Below are 17,486 nucleotides of genomic sequence, written 5' to 3'. Positions count from 1 at the left end.
CATGAACTCTCAAGAATATTAAATCGAAAAATTTACCAATGGGTATCAAAATTCGAACAAGCATTAATATCGTAACATTATCTTGTTTTAGCAGGCGCATAGGAAAAGTGTATCAGGATATAACGAAACTGACGATTCGTTCTTTTCTTCAACCTATGCCCTAACACATGTATGAGTTTAAAGGAATGGTGCACAATTGCCATTATAAATCTTATAGAAGGGAAAGGTATAAGTTTTTCAGTTTATGTTGTTAAATTAGAAGCAGAGCTCAAAACTATGTTTCATTTGCTTGAATCCAACTGGCAATATCGACGTGCAAAGCCAAGCTTCAAACAACTTAATACGAAAAAACTTACCACCATATTCCTTGCAAGTGATTTACGCAGTTTCCAGCAGTATTTAATTTCAAAAGGGTCCGTTGCAGCTGCTAAACTAAAAGAGAATCTCAAAGACCTCTATAAACAACTACTGGAAACAGTATTCTGCAAGAGTCCTTATACTCAACAGGAAGAGACCGACGGAATTAGTAAAAATGCATATGTTAAAGCACATTGATTCACAAATTTAACAGAGGTACGAAGAATTCAAAGAAGTTACCATTTCAACGGAGGAAATTGTCATGAGAACATTTGAGAGTAGTAATTCGTGGGAAAAGAGGTCACAGTGTTCAGTTCTCTTTAGTAATGATGTCAAAGATCACATAAATCATTTCCGATCAGTTCGTTCGAATTTCTTCATTGGCATCACAAATTCTTTCCTGTTTGGTCCACCTCTACATTCCACACCTATATCTCGCTATAAGAGTTTGCAGAGAAACATACAATTAAGTGTAGTGAAAAATCCCACAGCATTGACGGAACTCTGTTAAGAAGGCACCTGGCAACCATTACTCAAATCCTTAGCATGACAGAAGGTGAGAGAACAATTAGCTACATTTATGGGGCATACAGATTAATACAGAGCAGAGTAGCGACTTGCTGATAACATTTACCAGACAGCTAAAATGTGTAAACTGGTTTTAACCATGGAGAGTGGGCAGTGCGGCTCAGTGGAAAGGATAAAGTTTCTATGAAGTAGAAATTTACATGCACAAAGATCTCTTAGCGTCTGAATATTGAGAAGACATATTGAAAGAGGTTAATTTATTCTTCAGTGATAAGAAATATCAAACAACCACTGAAAAGTCTCGGAACATTATTAATGGACAATTAAAGAAAAAGAAGAGAAATCTTCATCCACTGACAGAAAAAAATGAAATGAAATCTTTGAGTTTTACGTCCCACGGTTTCCATGGCTTATATAAAACTTTATTGGCTTCGTGTGGCTTGTCTCGATTTCGTCCATAGTTTCACATTTTTAACCCTTATCACTTATAATATGTCACTTTACTAATAAATCCAAACTATGTAAGTACAAAATTCGACACTAATTTTTAATTTTTACAGTTTTCAGCTTGCACGTTTCATTCATATTACATGGTCTTCATTCCAGTAACATAAGTGTTTCTAAACATGGATAAAATTCTAGAACGTCGAAAGAAACGATACACTTGTGATGAAGCTTTAAAAGTTTTAAAGCGAAAATGAAAAAAAAATGAAATCTTTGAGTTTTACGTCCCACGCATATGCCGGTTAGGCTAAAGGACACGGTGATAATGAGTAATGAATGAAAACTCACGCACACGGTGTTTGTCCACCACAAACTTCACTGGGCGGGGACTGGGATCGAACCCGCGACCCCAAGCACCAGAGGTGAACGCTCTACCACTGAGCCACCGCGGCCCCAAGTTTTAAAGTGAGTTGAAAAGGGAAAATTGGATGATCTTATCAACAATAATTTCTTAACACGACCGGTAGCCAACGCTTCGTATCTCATCAATAGATCATCTGATGGAGATACGGATTGGACGGTTGATGCCTTTCATATTAGCAGGCTTGCTCAATTACCAATAGTAATAAGACAATTCTCATGAAGAAACATGGATTTCGGATTCCAAAATCTTGTTCGTTTCGAGAAGAGTTCTACAAATACAGTTATGAATTATTACCAATTGAAAAACACCGTGTTGTTTTCGTGCACTACGTAGGAGACCCTTCGAAATTACCAGCACCTATTATGAATCGATGTTACAAGAAAAACACACTTTCCCATCAACAATAAAAGACAGTAAAAACAAAGATAAGATTAGTGGCCGCCAAAAGCCTCAAGATATTTATTGTGAAATGGTGTAAAATGTAGCCAAAGAATTAAACGATAATTTTAAGGAATGTGAACATAAAGCCGCTCCAAAAAATACAAAACAGGTTTCTAATGCTCTTTATCGGGAAAGACAGAGTCAAAAGATTTCCTCTTAAGAATTATTCAGTATTTGTGAACTTTCCTATTTGGATTTTGGACCACGAACTTTTGATCTTTCAATTGCTCCTAGCCTTGTCATTTTTGGATCACCCTACATCACTTTGTACGCGAAAAGCATACTTAATTTTTGTACCAAAAAAAAAAAAATCCAAAATATCGACAGTTCATATCTGAAGATACGACCTTTAATATCGGGGACTATTATTTGACAATATTGGTAATGAGAAATGTTTAATTCGAGAACGATCCAGTATTTCCAGTCTTGTTTATGATGCATACGAAGCGATCATTCATCTCCCATCAAAATTTTTGGATACTAATCCCACGTCATTTGGGTTTAAATAAATATACTAATATACCATTCATGTGTGACCGCGAAAAGGCTATCACAAAGGCAAAATCATTCAGTTGTCCAGATGTACCTATGCTTTACTGTCACAAACACTTATTTTCAGATATAGAACAAGCTATAAAAAAGATAACCAGTCTCACTACAGATTGTCAACCAATTCTACTCCAAACCAAGCATGCGCTATCTTTGGAAAACGCGGAAGATTATATGAAGATCATCAGTAGCCTACATTATTTTCTGAATATTTTACAAGAAACTGAACAGATGATCTTGAAAATCACGCCACAGTTCACATATATGGTCAATTTTCTGCTTTTCAGAATGAAGTTACTCCAACAACCAAAATTGCAGATAGTCTACATGCGCATATTAAAGAAAATCTACATTACGAAGAGTTATCTCTAGACTCAGCGCTCATACTACTTTCCTTCGTGAGGATAAGGGGGATATATCCCCCCCCCCCCGTTGAACCTTTAGCACAGAATTGTTATATCTGATCTTAACATTTTGTTTGAAAAATTCAACATATATTGTTACTCAGTACAAAAATGCGTTCAAATTACTGCAAGTGTTTCGTTCTCTAAGAAATACCCCGTACGCACACTACATTGTGGAAAGGAATTGATGGTGAAATTCGTCCTATATCAATTACATAGTAAGCTACTTATAGAAGCAAATTCTTTGCAAGTCGATAGGTATTTGAAATAAATATTTCAAATTTCTACTTTTCTGAAATCGAAATTGACTGCGTTAAAGCCTTTTCACTTTTTCCAAATACCGAAGCTAAATTTGATCATGGTAACTTTCAATGCTTTCTTTGTGATCCATAAATCATCCTTCTCTTCCGACATACGTAAATTCATCTTATTATATATGAAATGAAATCACCAATCATATTTGGTAATATACTTCATTTCTATCTCAGAGAATTATATCACGCAAATGTTTCTGTGCGAAGTATTTTTCTGAAGAGGAAAAGAATGTTCATTTATGTGGAAACTAATATTTTCCAAAGTTCCGTTAAAACGTCACTTTCTACAACGACAGGAGGGTTGCTTTTTTTTTCAATGAGTGGCCAATGCTTTCAATAAACACTTTCAATGAGTGGTCAGTTGAAAGACGTGGTTGGCTTCGTTCTCCAACAATCAGATTGCGCTCGCCTACTCGGAAGAGTGAAAGGAAGGAAAGCTGTTACTCAATTTTTATTCGAGGTAAAAACTCGAAAGCTTAGTTTGCCGGGCAATCTGTTGTGCGCGGAGTTGAAAATCTTGCGTTCATGTAAAATGTTGCGAAGCAAATTGATAACTTTTTTACGCGTAAACGAATAGTTATTGAAGATGAAAAAAAGAAGTGGTGTGAGAAAAGGTGTGTAACGAGTGCGAATGCAAATATTATTGAAAATAAGCAAAATGCTGGTGTTAGCGTTCCTGGTCCATAAGCTGTACAACCTGTAAGCAACATTTCATGTTTCGTGAATAGGAAGTGATGAAGAGAAAATTCAGGCACTTGAGAATGTGTGGGTTCCATGTAAATATTACAAGTTTCCTCTTTTGGAGAAATTTAAGGAGAGAAAACTTAGATTTAGACATCGGTGGTTGGAGGAATTTAATTGGTTAGCCTACTCAGAAGTGTATCAAGGAGCATACCGTAAGTACTGTGTGATAGTTTCACATTTGGTATGATGTGGTGGGCAACCTTTCGACCAACTTCTCAAAATAGTTTGTTAATTGGAAAAAAGCAAAAGAAACATTCAGGGAACATAGAAACACGAATATCATATAGATAGTGTGGGGAAGGCAGAAGATTTTTTGAATGTAATGAAGAATAATTCGGGGAATGTAATTGAAATCTTCAACAGGGACAGAACTAAGAAAGTAGAAAAAACCGCAAAGGTCTCGCACCTATTGTAGATGGTATTATTTTGTGTGGAAGGGAAGAAAATGCTTTACGAGGATATCGTGAGGATGGCAAATTAGATATAAACGAAACAAGCGATTATATTAAATGGCCATTTTAAAATACCGAACACAGGGAGACAATGATTTTCGAGAATTTTTAGAGGCACCAGGAGTAATAAATAAATACACAAGTCCAACAATTCAGAATGAAATTATTGAGTGCTGCAATCAACTCATATTAAAGAAAGTTGTATCGCGAGTCAATGCTCCAAAATGCTTTTCGTTATTGGCTGATGAAACAACGGATATCACAGATGTAAAGCAGTTGGCTCTTTGTGCAAGAAATGTTGAAAATGGATCTGTACGAGAAGATTTTCTCCAATTCGTTAAAGTTGAATCACTTACAGGTAACGACTTAGCGGAAATAATTTTGACAAGTTTAAAAGACTTCGGCATAAACTCTGAATATTTGCTCGGACAAGAATATAACGGTGCCGCAAATATGTCCGGTCAATATAAGGGTGTTCAAGCGTTATAAGGAAAAAGTATCCTTTGGCAGTTTATGTATATCGCGCAGCTCATTTTCTAAATTTAGCGGTTACAAAAAGTAGTGAAATGTTACCAATAAAAAACTGCTTAGGAGTAGTGGACAAAATGTACGAATTTTTCAGTTCACCAAAGAGAAAATCTATTTTCAACAAATTGAGAAGGCAGATATACCACCAAATGCAAAATCATTGAAAAGATTTAGTGTTTTCAGGCGGACAGAAAAACTGGAAGCAGTTCACGATTTGATAGAATTGACTGAATTTGTATTTGAGGCATTCGGGAAGATATCCACGTGGGGTGATTCTACAGGTACGGACGCAAGGTTTGTCGTTAGCTCTCTAGACTTCAAGTTTCTTCTGTCCTTATACACAATTGATTCCGTTTTTAGCTATAGCTTGCCGTTATGCAAATTTTTGAAGTAAGAAAACATCGATCTTGCGGAAGTCGTAAATAACGCACAAAACATTGTGGAAGAATTTGATAGAATCAGGACATTCTGAGGTGTTCAAAAGAATATACAATAAGGCGCAGAAAGTAGCTGAACGTTTGGGTGTAGAGGATAAAATGAGGAGGGTTTCTATGCTTCAGAGAAACAGATCAAACTATAAAACAACTTCAGTTGAAGATTTTTTTTAGAGTGAATATGTTTATTCCTTTCTTGGATCACTTTTCAAATCAGTTAAAAGAACGATTGTTAAAACACGAGAACATTTTCAGAACCTTTATGTGCCTATTCAGTAGTGACGACATGGAAATTGAGTGCGAGAAGTTCGAAGATCTGGCTGCATTTTATTCTCCTTTTGTAGATAGAGATTCATGTGCAGAACTGAGACTCTGCAAACTAGATTGGCAAATGTAGGATGTAATCCCCGTACTGCCATTTAAGCACTGGAAAAATGTGACAGCAGGAGCTTTCCTAACATACATAAGCTACTGCAGATCTTATGTACCCTACCTGCGTCTATTTCCACCCCGGAAAGAACCTTTTCAATTCTGGAGCGCCTGAAAACATACGTAAGAAATTCCACGTCTCAGACAAGGCTAAACGGACTAGCAGCTCTTTCCCTTCATCATGACATACCACTGATAGATGAACTAGCAAAGAAAAAACGTCGTCTCGAGTTTGTTTTGTGATGTGATATTCTGTGTGTAATTGTGACTACAATTTTTTTTTCGAAGCAATGTAAATACGAGTAATTGTGCGAATAGTATGAATAGATCAGAATAGCAAGAATTAATTATCTTTTTTGTTTTGGGAAACTTTGAATTGTCTTTCTATAGACATACACGTATGAAGAAACTTCATTTATTGTTCAATATTTCTCCCATAAAATCAGCTATGAACTTGTTAATTAATTAATAATTGTTAATTAGTTTAATTTTAGTGTGTGTGTACCCTTCCTCAGTTTCCTGACATCTCCTCCCTTGTACAAATGCTTCTACGCCACTGTGCGTGCTACATATATCTTGGTATTGAACCACCTCCAGATGATGAAAAGTCTTATAAGATTAGTATTATGGAAAAGACATCTAGAGCCAAAAGAACAGGTCGGAAACGGGTCATTGAAAATGGTTGGAACATAGATATCGAGCCTGCAGATGATTCAAAAAATGTGCCAGAAGATTTTTCACCGCAAAAATTTTCTACACATATAGATAAAAAGATAAAAAACAACTTAATTGGTACTCCAAACGATCCACCAGAGAAACCACTTGCAAAATCATCTGAATCAACATTACCTTTAGAATTACAATGTTTATTGGGAAATGAATGGCTTTCCAACACAGTCATAGAGAACTATATTATTTGCAACATTTTTCGGTTATCCTTAGGGGATCGAGCCTGCTAGTTCCAGAGTATGTTGTCACGAAAACGTGGATCAGAGAATATAGAATCATGTTAAATTATTAGTACTGCAATTCAGCACTAAATAAGAACATTATTTTGATTCTTCTTCCTCTATCATATACTAAAACAAGGACGACAATGCAGAAAAGGAGAAATCTCAGATAGTTGTAATCATTGGATGTTAGGGATAATCATCTTTAAATATAAGAAAATTTTCCTCTGTGACAGCCTTCAAAAAACTAAGAGAGACAGATCCTTACTGATCATGAATTTGATAGGAAATGCGTACTATTATGCAGTATCGAAAGAGCCCCCAAAATTCTCATTTCATTCTGCAGATGATGCAAAAAAAAATCTGATTCATGTAGTTGTGGATTATTCGTTTGTGTGCATGCAGAAGCAATATTATGTTCTCGGCAATTTTGGAATATCGATCCGGGAAGTTATAGACAAGTTATAAAAGATCTCGTACTAGAAACCGAAAGAAAGCATATACCCTATGCACAGTAGCTGAGATTAACAGTGACAATTCTGATGCCGTGTGCCGCAGCACGGAGAAGGAAGCTATATATAATAATGATCGAAAATGAACAATATTAGTGTCTAATCCATAGTTTTCGGGATTATTCAGATGAAGAGTGACATTTCCGATCCGATTCAAATCCGAAATCGGCCACACCACTTCGGGGAGGGGAGAAAGATAAATAAAAATGGTTGAAAATGGTCACTATCAGTATCGAATTTTTAGTTTTCTTGGTCCCTTAGATGAATAGAGATATTTTCGGTCCCGTTTAAATCCAAATTCAAAAACGGCAACTTGGGAGAGGGCGAGGAAGAGATATTTAAAATGACCGATATTAGTGCTGAAGGCACATTTCTTCGTGTCGCTGAGATGAACACTGACACTTCTGATGCCTGGCCCGCAGCACGAGTAAGGGGAAATATAAAGTGACCAAACCCGAACCCCGATAAACAAGTCGGATCCCCGTGTTATTTCGGCTGGTAAGTGCTGCCGCCAAATGCTTCAAAATTGAACGTGTGGAACTCTGGGAAACTATTACGCTATGGAAATAGCGACACCGAATCGTCAGGAGAAATGGGGTAGTTGCGTCATTATTATTTATAGACTGGGTGAAAGTTTTTAGAGCTGAAAAGTGCGAAGTTTGTTACTTACTAGAGGGTAAGTCACAATATTGTTTTTGTTTTCTTCATTGGTAAATACTGAACTTTGAAAATATGATAAAGGTTTGTTTAATTTTAGGATTATAGCAAAACATGATAAGGAGCAAAGTGTCCTAAGTAGGACCCCATGTACTGGCCACAGTCGGACCACCTAATATCTTACAATGTTTTGTTTGTAAGTCAAATAGAGTTTTGACTCTTTAAGGAAAGCCACATTATATATTGTTTTAGATGTCCCATACAAACGACCCTGCTCGTGGAAGAGGATGGGATCTTGAACAAATGGAGAATGCAATTAACGCAGTTGAAAAGAAGACAATGGGTTGGAAAAGAGCAAACAAGATATTCAAAATACCAGAAACAACGTTGATGAGACTTTCAAACGAAAAATATAGAAGCCCTAAGAAAGCAGCTCACACAAAAACGGGAAGGCTTACAGTACTTGGTCCCGATCTTGAACAAAAGTTGGTTGAGTACTGTCTTGTGATGGAGAACGTTTTCTTTGGTTTAACACGGACCGACTTGCAAAGAATTACATTGAATTTAGCAACTAGGAATAACCTGGTTCATCCATTTAAAGATCAAGATGGCAGTAAGAAATGGCTAAAACTTTTTCTGAGGCGTTACAAGGCACAGTTAGCAGTGCGAAAACCAGTTGGAACATAGTATGTTAACGCCATTGGCTTTACAAAAGAGAACATTACTAAGTTTTTTGAGAACTACACACAAGAACTAGAGCAAAAACACTACACAGTTGATCACATTTGGAACGTTGATGAAACCGGTTTGTCAATTGTGCAGAGCAAAGTTGCTTACGTCGTTGGATTGAAAGGCAAACGTCAGATTGGAGCCATCACCTCAGCGGAGAGAACTTCCTTGATTACCGTCATAGTGTCAATGAGTGCTACAGCAGTTTTCTCTCTGCGCTTGTGACATTTCTGCGTAAAAATATGAGTGCAGCTTTAGAAAGAGGGAAGCCTCCTGGAAAGATTATTACTGTGCATCCATCTGGTTGGGTTCAATCTCATATATTCACGGAATGGTTCAAGAGTTTCATTTCCCTAACTAAACCATATGAAGAAAAACCTGTAATACTCATACCTGATAGGCATTCCAGCCATACTCGGAATATCGACGTCATTGACCTTGCTAGAGATAATCACGTCAAAATCATATCGCTACCACCCCATTCAACCCACAAAATGCAGCCCCTCGATCGTACCTTCATGTCTCTGCTCAAAGCTTATTATAGTGAAGAAGTGCATGTATGGCTTAGAGAAAACCAGAGACCCCATCAGGATCCTGCCATATACAGTCGGACAATTTGTCGATGCCGACCAGATGCCGCGGTCGGATTGCCGGCGCCAGACACCGACGTCTTTCCGCGCGATTTTCGACCGCGACAAATATTTGCCTTGTCGTGCAGTCGGCAACAGTTGGCAAAGGGCATTTTATTTTACGATTTTCGGCTGCCTCCGGCGGCCCGCCACCGTCGACGGTGGCAACCCATCTTTCCAACCGCGACTTCCGAATGGGGACCTATAACAGCTTTTCATGTTATGGAGCTTGGTAACTCGTATATCAAGTGCCAAATAGTAGAGATTGCAATGAATTGGTTTCGCTGTACCAGCCTCACACCGTGAACAGGAACGTTTTCGAGGACTCCGAGTTTATTCCTGCCTCAGAAGACGCAAAGCATAGGGAAGACACCAACACCATATCAGTAGAGGATGGCCGTAGATAGCGTTCTGCAATTAGGTCCAAATTGAGATATTTGGCGCCAAGACAAGGTCATTGGTAATTATGTTTACACATGTACACGTGTGTGAACAATGGTTAGCACGGATGTTTTATTGTTTCATTATTCTTGTGTTTGATTGTTTACATTATTCTGTATTGCTGAAAGGAATTGCATTTAACCTTGACTATACAAAGGTGTACGTTTTGGAATTTCTAAGAAAAACCTATGTTTGCGGAGAGGTAGAACACAGGTGTGCGTTAAAATTTTTCTATTGTATTTAGGAATGTTGCTTGACCTTGAATAGTCATTTACGCATGGGAAAAATTCCAAGATTTTTTCTTTCAATGATCACATGATAGGGGCTTGTATGAACTTGGTGTTATGACGCAATTTATTTAGACGTAAACTCTTAAATACAGAGTTTCAGGAGAGTGTTTTATGTATTCAGCTATAACTCCCGTACGAAAGTTAGTTTTTAGCGAACTTGACGACGCTATCATCGCCTCCTGCGGGAACGAAGAAGACCGACAACAGGTCAGATTCTCCGGATTCTATTATAGTAGTTTACATATCTTCGGATGATGAAATTTATTCATCGTCTTCGGGTGAAGGCGTATTAGAAAAACCAGAGGCACCATATCCAACGGTGTCGCCAACGCCGCCTGCATCACCATCGCTGTTAACCCGATCAACTTCAAGATTCTGGAATTTAAACTGTTAATGTTGTAGTCAAAAAGTGGATTGTGAATGTATAATTGATGCAATTCTAATTTGGGACACTGACAAAATATTAATGAAATATTTGAGTTTTACGTCCCACTGACAAAATATTAATTTGTGGTGGATGGGCAGAAGCATTGGCTAAACAAATGGGACATGACTGTTTGTTTATGAGTGCAGAGGAACTGGAAGATCGTGCATTGAAATCTCTGCTGGACATCGAAGTGCAGGTCTTATTTTATGTATATGCAATAACAAACATAATTGGTATATTTACGAAAGGACTCTTTTATGAAGCCTTTTTTGATTTAATTGAAGAAAAGGACCCTAATTTTTTGACTGAGTTAGTTAAAATTTTAGAAAGTAAAGACAAAAGAAAGGGTTTGCAAAGTGATTGTGTTTATGTAAATAGTGAAAAATTGTGTGCAAACTGAAGTGACGTATTTGAAAAAAATGTAGTCTCATATCAGTGGTGGTGGTGATTATATTTGTGTATTTTGTAGTGACAATATTAGTGAACTGTGTGTTTTAAAATCTATAAATGTATACTTACGTTTAAATATAATTTCCTGTGAACAACGCACGTTTAAATTTCAACACCGGTGTTTGCTTCTTTATGATACTGGAAATTTTGCTCTACAGCATTTATCCAACAAAATAACTCTTATTAATTTGTTTGAAGTGTTTGAAGAACATCATAGTAAAATCTCAAGTATAAACTTTAAAAACGCGAGAATGCTTAAAGGTGGAATTTGTAGGACAAATAATTCCGTTTTTGTTGAATCGTAAACATGAAATTTCAGCATGTGTTAATGAATACATTATCGACATACAAAATTTCAAATAATGAAGTTATTATTCGTGGCGGTATTGTATATGACCGAGTTTAAACTCTTGTAAGAGGTAATTTGGCCGTTTCATGCACCATACCTGAATTTATTTCCATACCAACATGTGCAGATGTGCCAACACGTCGTGCATACATCGTAACTTCTTGAAGCACTACCTTATAAGATGTATTTGGAGCGTGCATTGAACAAAAGATATCTTTTTTACGGTGTAATTTAATACGAAGACCAACTTTGCTTGGAAGCACACGACCTAAACTTGCAATATCAACATGAATACGTCCATACATTTCAAATGGTGCACTATTCTTAACAAAAGCAGCACGTTTATTAAATCCTGTATTTGTTTCATGTAATGTTTGAAATTGTTTTGCGGTATCTTTGTACCATAAAGAAGATGTAAGATGTGTTTGCGAAGCATCCTTTGAATAATTTAACGATGTTTCAATATACAGTATGCGCGATAAGGATAAGATCCAGATAATGAACTAACTAATTTATCATTTAATGAAATATCAACTTGACTAAATAATGAATGTAGAAAATTATTTACTGGTGCAACTACATCGTTTGCATCTAAATTATTTCCATTTGATTTTGTAATTTTACAACGTATATAAAGATAAATATAAGCAGGATAAATAAATTTACCTGTTTCACCAGAATAACAAATTCAATAGCTCCTTTTGAAGTTAGTGTAGAAATAGGACGATATTCCAGATAAGAAGTTGCTGCTACACCAGTTTGTGTCACTGGAACGGAAAATAAGTCAAATTCCGAAGTACAACACTCATGGCTATTTGAATTAACTAAAACCAGTAGTATGAAAATATATCTTTAGTCTTCTTTCTTTTTGTTTTACGTTTAACAGTACGAGAACGTTTACGTTTGATTGGTGGTGGAATACGTATTACAGGAGCTTTACGTTTTCGTGGCCATCACCGCTACAAGATAGTAACTGACCAACTTTATTAACAGCTTTTGTCTTTAATGTTTCACCAGCCTCTTTTACACATTGGCGAAGGGATTCCTTTATTGGACGATTTTCTAATACATCGCCTGCAACTTGTATACCTGTTTGTAATGCTTGACGACCTAATGCTTTGGCACCTTGTTTAAGAAATGGTAATGCAATACGTGCTAAACCCTTAAAGAAACTCCCGATTCAGTGTCCACGTCGATACAGTGTCCTGAGAAATTAGGTATTCCACGACCACGTTGATAACATATACGTCTAGATTTCATTTTTTCTTTAGGAGCAGCGCGTTGAAAATGAAGTGTTACCGTCAATGTCCTGGAACGAAATGGCAATTTCCGCCCTGTATGGTCCTTAACCCTCTATCATATACTGTATATTTGAATATACATTTTTTTTTGTCCTTCTTATGGTCATGCACATGAAGCTATGTCGTAGCTGCTCAGCGTTTACAGATATACAACTGAAGTACGCATAAAACTAGTGAGATGTCAGCACTACTCATTCTTTAGTCAGGCGGGAAGTTGGGAAGTGGATTTTGTGTTGTGTATTTCCTCTGTTGTTATTCGTCTGTTTGTGAAAATTCTAGAAACTCATATATACTAGTAAAGTGTTCGTAAAAAATATGTTCGTCGATTTGGTAATTTAAACAATTGTATTACGTATTTTATTTTCAATTATTGTTTATTTTGTGATCTACACGTCATTTTTTAAATGTGTATATTTGGATGAACATTTACTTCTGCAGGTGCCATTTTAATACTTCTGTGATACGAATGATTATAGTTATGTACAGTTTTATCGAGAACATTGATATAACGATAAGTATGTTTTGTTGTAAAGTATCGGTACACTCTTTCTTTTAATGTACATATAAAATGTTCTGCTAATGCACACTTAAATTCCGAATGCACACTATGATTAATTTCATTTTCTTGGAATAAACATTTTACATGTTGATTATAAAATTCACCACCTAAATTTGTTTGTACGTGAAACACGGGTAATTTTAACTGTTTAAAATTTTTTGTGATTGCTTTAAACATTTCTGATTGCTTTAACCGCAACTCTGACATGATTTTTTATCTTCCTAAAATACTACTTGCTACAGCTCCTAGAATTGGACCTAGTAACATTGGTAAGAACGCAGCACCTTTTTGAAGTAATATCTTCCTTTTCTTCTTTAAAGCTGTACGTTGTTGAGAAAGAACTCGCAAGATCTTTTTATGTCTACGTAACGGTTGCTTCTGACGAGAATTTAAAGGAATGTTCCCTTTTATTGTATTTTTAGCAACATGTGAAATAGTTCGTATTAAATCACCTGAAGCATTTTTCAGAATATGTTTACGTTTTGCTGCTTTACATTTACACAGAGCACGGAGTGTGCTAAAGTGTTGTTTCACCTTCAACATCTTGATACCAACTAAACATAAACTATTACTCCCTCGTCTTTTACGTTTGTGTACACGTACATTGTTTCATCGGGAAATATGTTTGTGCGTATTCGTAATGCGTCATTTGTTTTCTGTGTTAAATCAAATAATAAATAAGTATGAGGCGAACGTGTTACTTTATCCAATACCTCAACGATATGTTTACCTTCTCGTGGCATGATATCTCTAGTTAAATATTGAATTTGTAACTTATCACGTGGATTTTTAAATACTATAATATAATGTGCATTTAAACTACTATCGCGTGCATATTTTTTCTTTGGAAACAAATTTTGTACTATAAATATTACAGTTAATTTTTTATGATGAGCATATTTTGTAATTAAATTTGCAACATCACATTTGTTTCAGACATTAAATCATCTAGTATTAATAATGAATTTTCTTCAATTTAAAAACTAGTCATATCTGTACTTCCCTCTACGAAATGAATATTTGCATGGGAATCGAAGTGTGGTATTACTGCACCATAACACATACTCCAGAGTATGTTGTTATGAAACCGTGGATCAGAGAATGTAGAATTGTGTTAAATTATTAGCACTGCAATTCAGCACTAGATAAGGACATTATTTTGATTCTTCTTCCTCTATCATATACTTAAAAAGGACGACAATGCAAAAAAAGAGATCCCAGATAGTTGTAATCATTGGATGTTAAGGATAATCATCTTTAAATATAAAAAAATTCTCGTCTGTGACAGCCTTCAGAAAACTGAGAGAGACAGATTCTTACTGATCATCAATTTGATAGCAAATGCATACTATTATACAGCACCGAAAGAGCCCCCAAAATTCTAATTTAATTCTGCAGATGATGCAAAAAAATCTGATTCATGTAGTTGTGATTTAATTGTTCGTATACATGCAGAAGCAATATTATCTTCTCGGCAATTTTGGAATATCGATCCGGGAAGTTATAGACAGGTTATTAAATATGTTTTGCTGAAAACCGAAAGAAAGCATATACCCTATGCACAGTAGCTGCGATTAACAGTGACAATTCTAATGGCGTGTGCCGCAGCACGGAGAAGGGAGCTATAGATAATGGTCGAAAATGACCAATATTATTGTCTAGTCCAAAGTTTCGGGATTATTCAGATGAATAGTGACATTTCCGATCCTATTTAAATCCAAAATCAGCCCCACCAGTTGGGGAGGCAAGAAAGATAAATGATTGAAAATGGTCACTATCAGCGTCGAATTTTTGGTTTTCTGGGTCCCTTAGATGAACAGTGAGATTTTTGGTCCCGTTTAAATCCAAATTCAAACACGGCAACCCGGGAGAATGCGAGGAAGAGATATTTAGAAAGCATTGAAAATGACCGATATTAGTGCTGAAGGCACATTTCTTCGAGTCGCTGAGATGAACGCTGACACTTCCGATGCCATGGCCCGCAACATGAGTAGGAGGAAATATAAACTGACTAAACCCGAACCCCGATAAACAAGTCGTATCCCCGTGTTATTTCGGGTGGTAAGTGCTGCCGCCCAATGGTTCAAAGTTCAACGTGTAGAACTCTGGGAAACTATTACGCTTTGAAAATAGCGACACCGAATAGTCACGAGAAGAGGGTAGTTGCGTCATTATTATTTATAGACTGGATGAAAGTTTTTGTAGCTGTGCAGAAAAGTGCGAAGTTTGTTACTTACTAGAGGGTAAGTCACAATATTGTTTTTGTTTTCTTCATTGGTAAATACTGAACTTTGAAAATATGAGAAAAGTTTGTTTAATTTTAGGATTATAGCAAAACATGATAAGAAGCAAAGTGTCCTAAGTAGGACCCCCATGTACTGGCCACAGTCGGACCACCTAATATCTTACAATGTTTTGTTTGTAAGTCAAATAGAGTTTTGACTCTTTAAGGAAAGCCACATTATATATTGTTTCAGATGTCCCATACAAAGTACCATGCTCGTGGAAGAGGATGGGATCCTGAACAAATGGAGAATGCAATTAAGGCAGTTGAAAAGACAATGGGTTAGAAAAGAGCAAACAAGATATTTAAAATACCAGAAACAACGTTGATGAGACTTTCAAACGAAAAATATAGAAGCCCTAAGAAAGCAGCTCACACAAAAATGGGAAGGCTTACACTACTTGGTCCCGATCTTGAACAAAAGTTGGTTGAGTACTGTCTTGTGATGGAGAACGTTTTCTTTGGTTTGACACGGACCGACTTGCAAAAAATTACATTGAATTTAGCAACTAGGAATAACCTGGTTCATCCATTTAAAGATCAAGGTGACAGTGTGATATGGCTAAAACTTTTTCTGAGGCGTCACAAGGCACACTTATCAGTGCGAAAACCAGTTGGAACATACTATGTTAACACCATTGGCTTTACAAAAGAGAACATTTGTAAGTGTTTTGACAACTACACACAAGAACTAGAGCAAAAACACTACACAGCTGATCGCATTTGGAACGTTGATGAAACCGGTTTGTCAATTGTGCAGAGCAAAGTTGCTCACGTCGTTGGATTGAAAGGCAAACGTCAGATTGGAGCCATCACCTCAGCGGAGAGAACTTCCTTGATTACCGTCATAGTGTCAATGAGTGCTGCCGGCAGTTTTGTCTCTGCGCTTGTGACATTTCTGCGTAAGAATATGAGTGCATCTTTAGAAAGAGGGAAGCCCCCTGGAAAGATTATTACTGTGCATCCATTTGGTTGGGTCCAATCTCATATATTCAGTAAATGGTTCAAGAGTTTCATTTGCCGAACTAAACCATCTCAAGATGAACCAGTAATGCTCACACTAGTTAGGCATTCCAGGCATACTCGGAATATCGACGTCATTAACCTTGCTAGCGATAATCACGTCACAATCATATCGCTACGACCCCATTCAACCCACAAAATGCAGCCCCTCGATCCTACATTCATGTCTCCGCTCAGCTTATTATAGTGAAGAAGTGCATGTACGGCTTAGAGAAAACTAGAGACCCCATCAGGATCCTGCCATATACAGACGGACAATTTGTCGATGCCGACCAGATGCCGCGGTCGGCTTGCCGACGCCGGACACCGACGTCTTTCCGCGCGACAAATATTTGCCTTGTCGAGCAGTCGACAAACAGTACTAAAGGCGCAGTAAAAGAGGCTGGCATATGGAGTCGGCAAAAGGCATTTTATTTTACGATTTTCGGCTGCCTCCGGGGTCCCGCCACCGTCGACGACGGCAATCCCTCTTTCCGACACCAACTTCCTACTGGGGACCTATAACAACCTTTGATGTTGTGGAGCTTTTCGGTAAATCGTACATCAAGTGCCAAATAGCAGAGATTGCACTGAATGGGTTTTGCTGCACCTGCCTTTACCCCGTGAACGGGAACGTTTTCGATGACTCAGCCTTTATTCCTGCCTCAGAAGGCGCAATGCATACGAAAGACACCAACACCATATAAGTAGAGGATGGCCGTAGATAGCGTTCTGCAATTAGGTCCAAATTGAGATTTTGGCGCCAAGATAAGGTCATTGGTAGTAATGTTTACACATGTACACGTGTACGAACAATGAAATGAAATGAAATCTTTGAGCTTGACATCCCACGGTTAT

General features: G+C 37.0%; 2 protein-coding genes across 2 annotated transcripts; both read left to right on the top strand.

The window, feature by feature from the left end:
• The first annotated feature begins 9,138 nt into the window (after nt 1-9,138).
• Nucleotides 9,139-15,912, top strand: LOC145689534 (uncharacterized). The gene is made up of 2 exons (XM_081763711.1): nt 9,139-9,453; nt 15,820-15,912. Exons 1-2 carry the CDS (start codon nt 9,139-9,141, stop codon nt 15,910-15,912), a joined length of 408 nt encoding a protein of 135 aa, XP_081619837.1.
• Nucleotides 15,913-16,008: 96 nt separating this feature from the next.
• On the top strand, nt 16,009-16,836 carry LOC145689533 (uncharacterized). Its single transcript, XM_081763710.1, has one exon. It carries the CDS (start codon nt 16,009-16,011, stop codon nt 16,834-16,836), a length of 828 nt encoding a protein of 275 aa, XP_081619836.1.
• The last annotated feature ends 650 nt before the right edge of the window (nt 16,837-17,486 follow it).

This window comes from Thermobia domestica, chromosome 7 (assembly GCF_964235325.1).
Source record: "Thermobia domestica chromosome 7, izTheDome1.hap1.1, whole genome shotgun sequence".
NCBI lineage: Eukaryota > Metazoa > Arthropoda > Insecta > Zygentoma > Lepismatidae > Thermobia > Thermobia domestica.
Note: the sequence above shows the minus strand (reverse complement) of the source record. Positions and strands in the feature narration are given on the sequence as shown.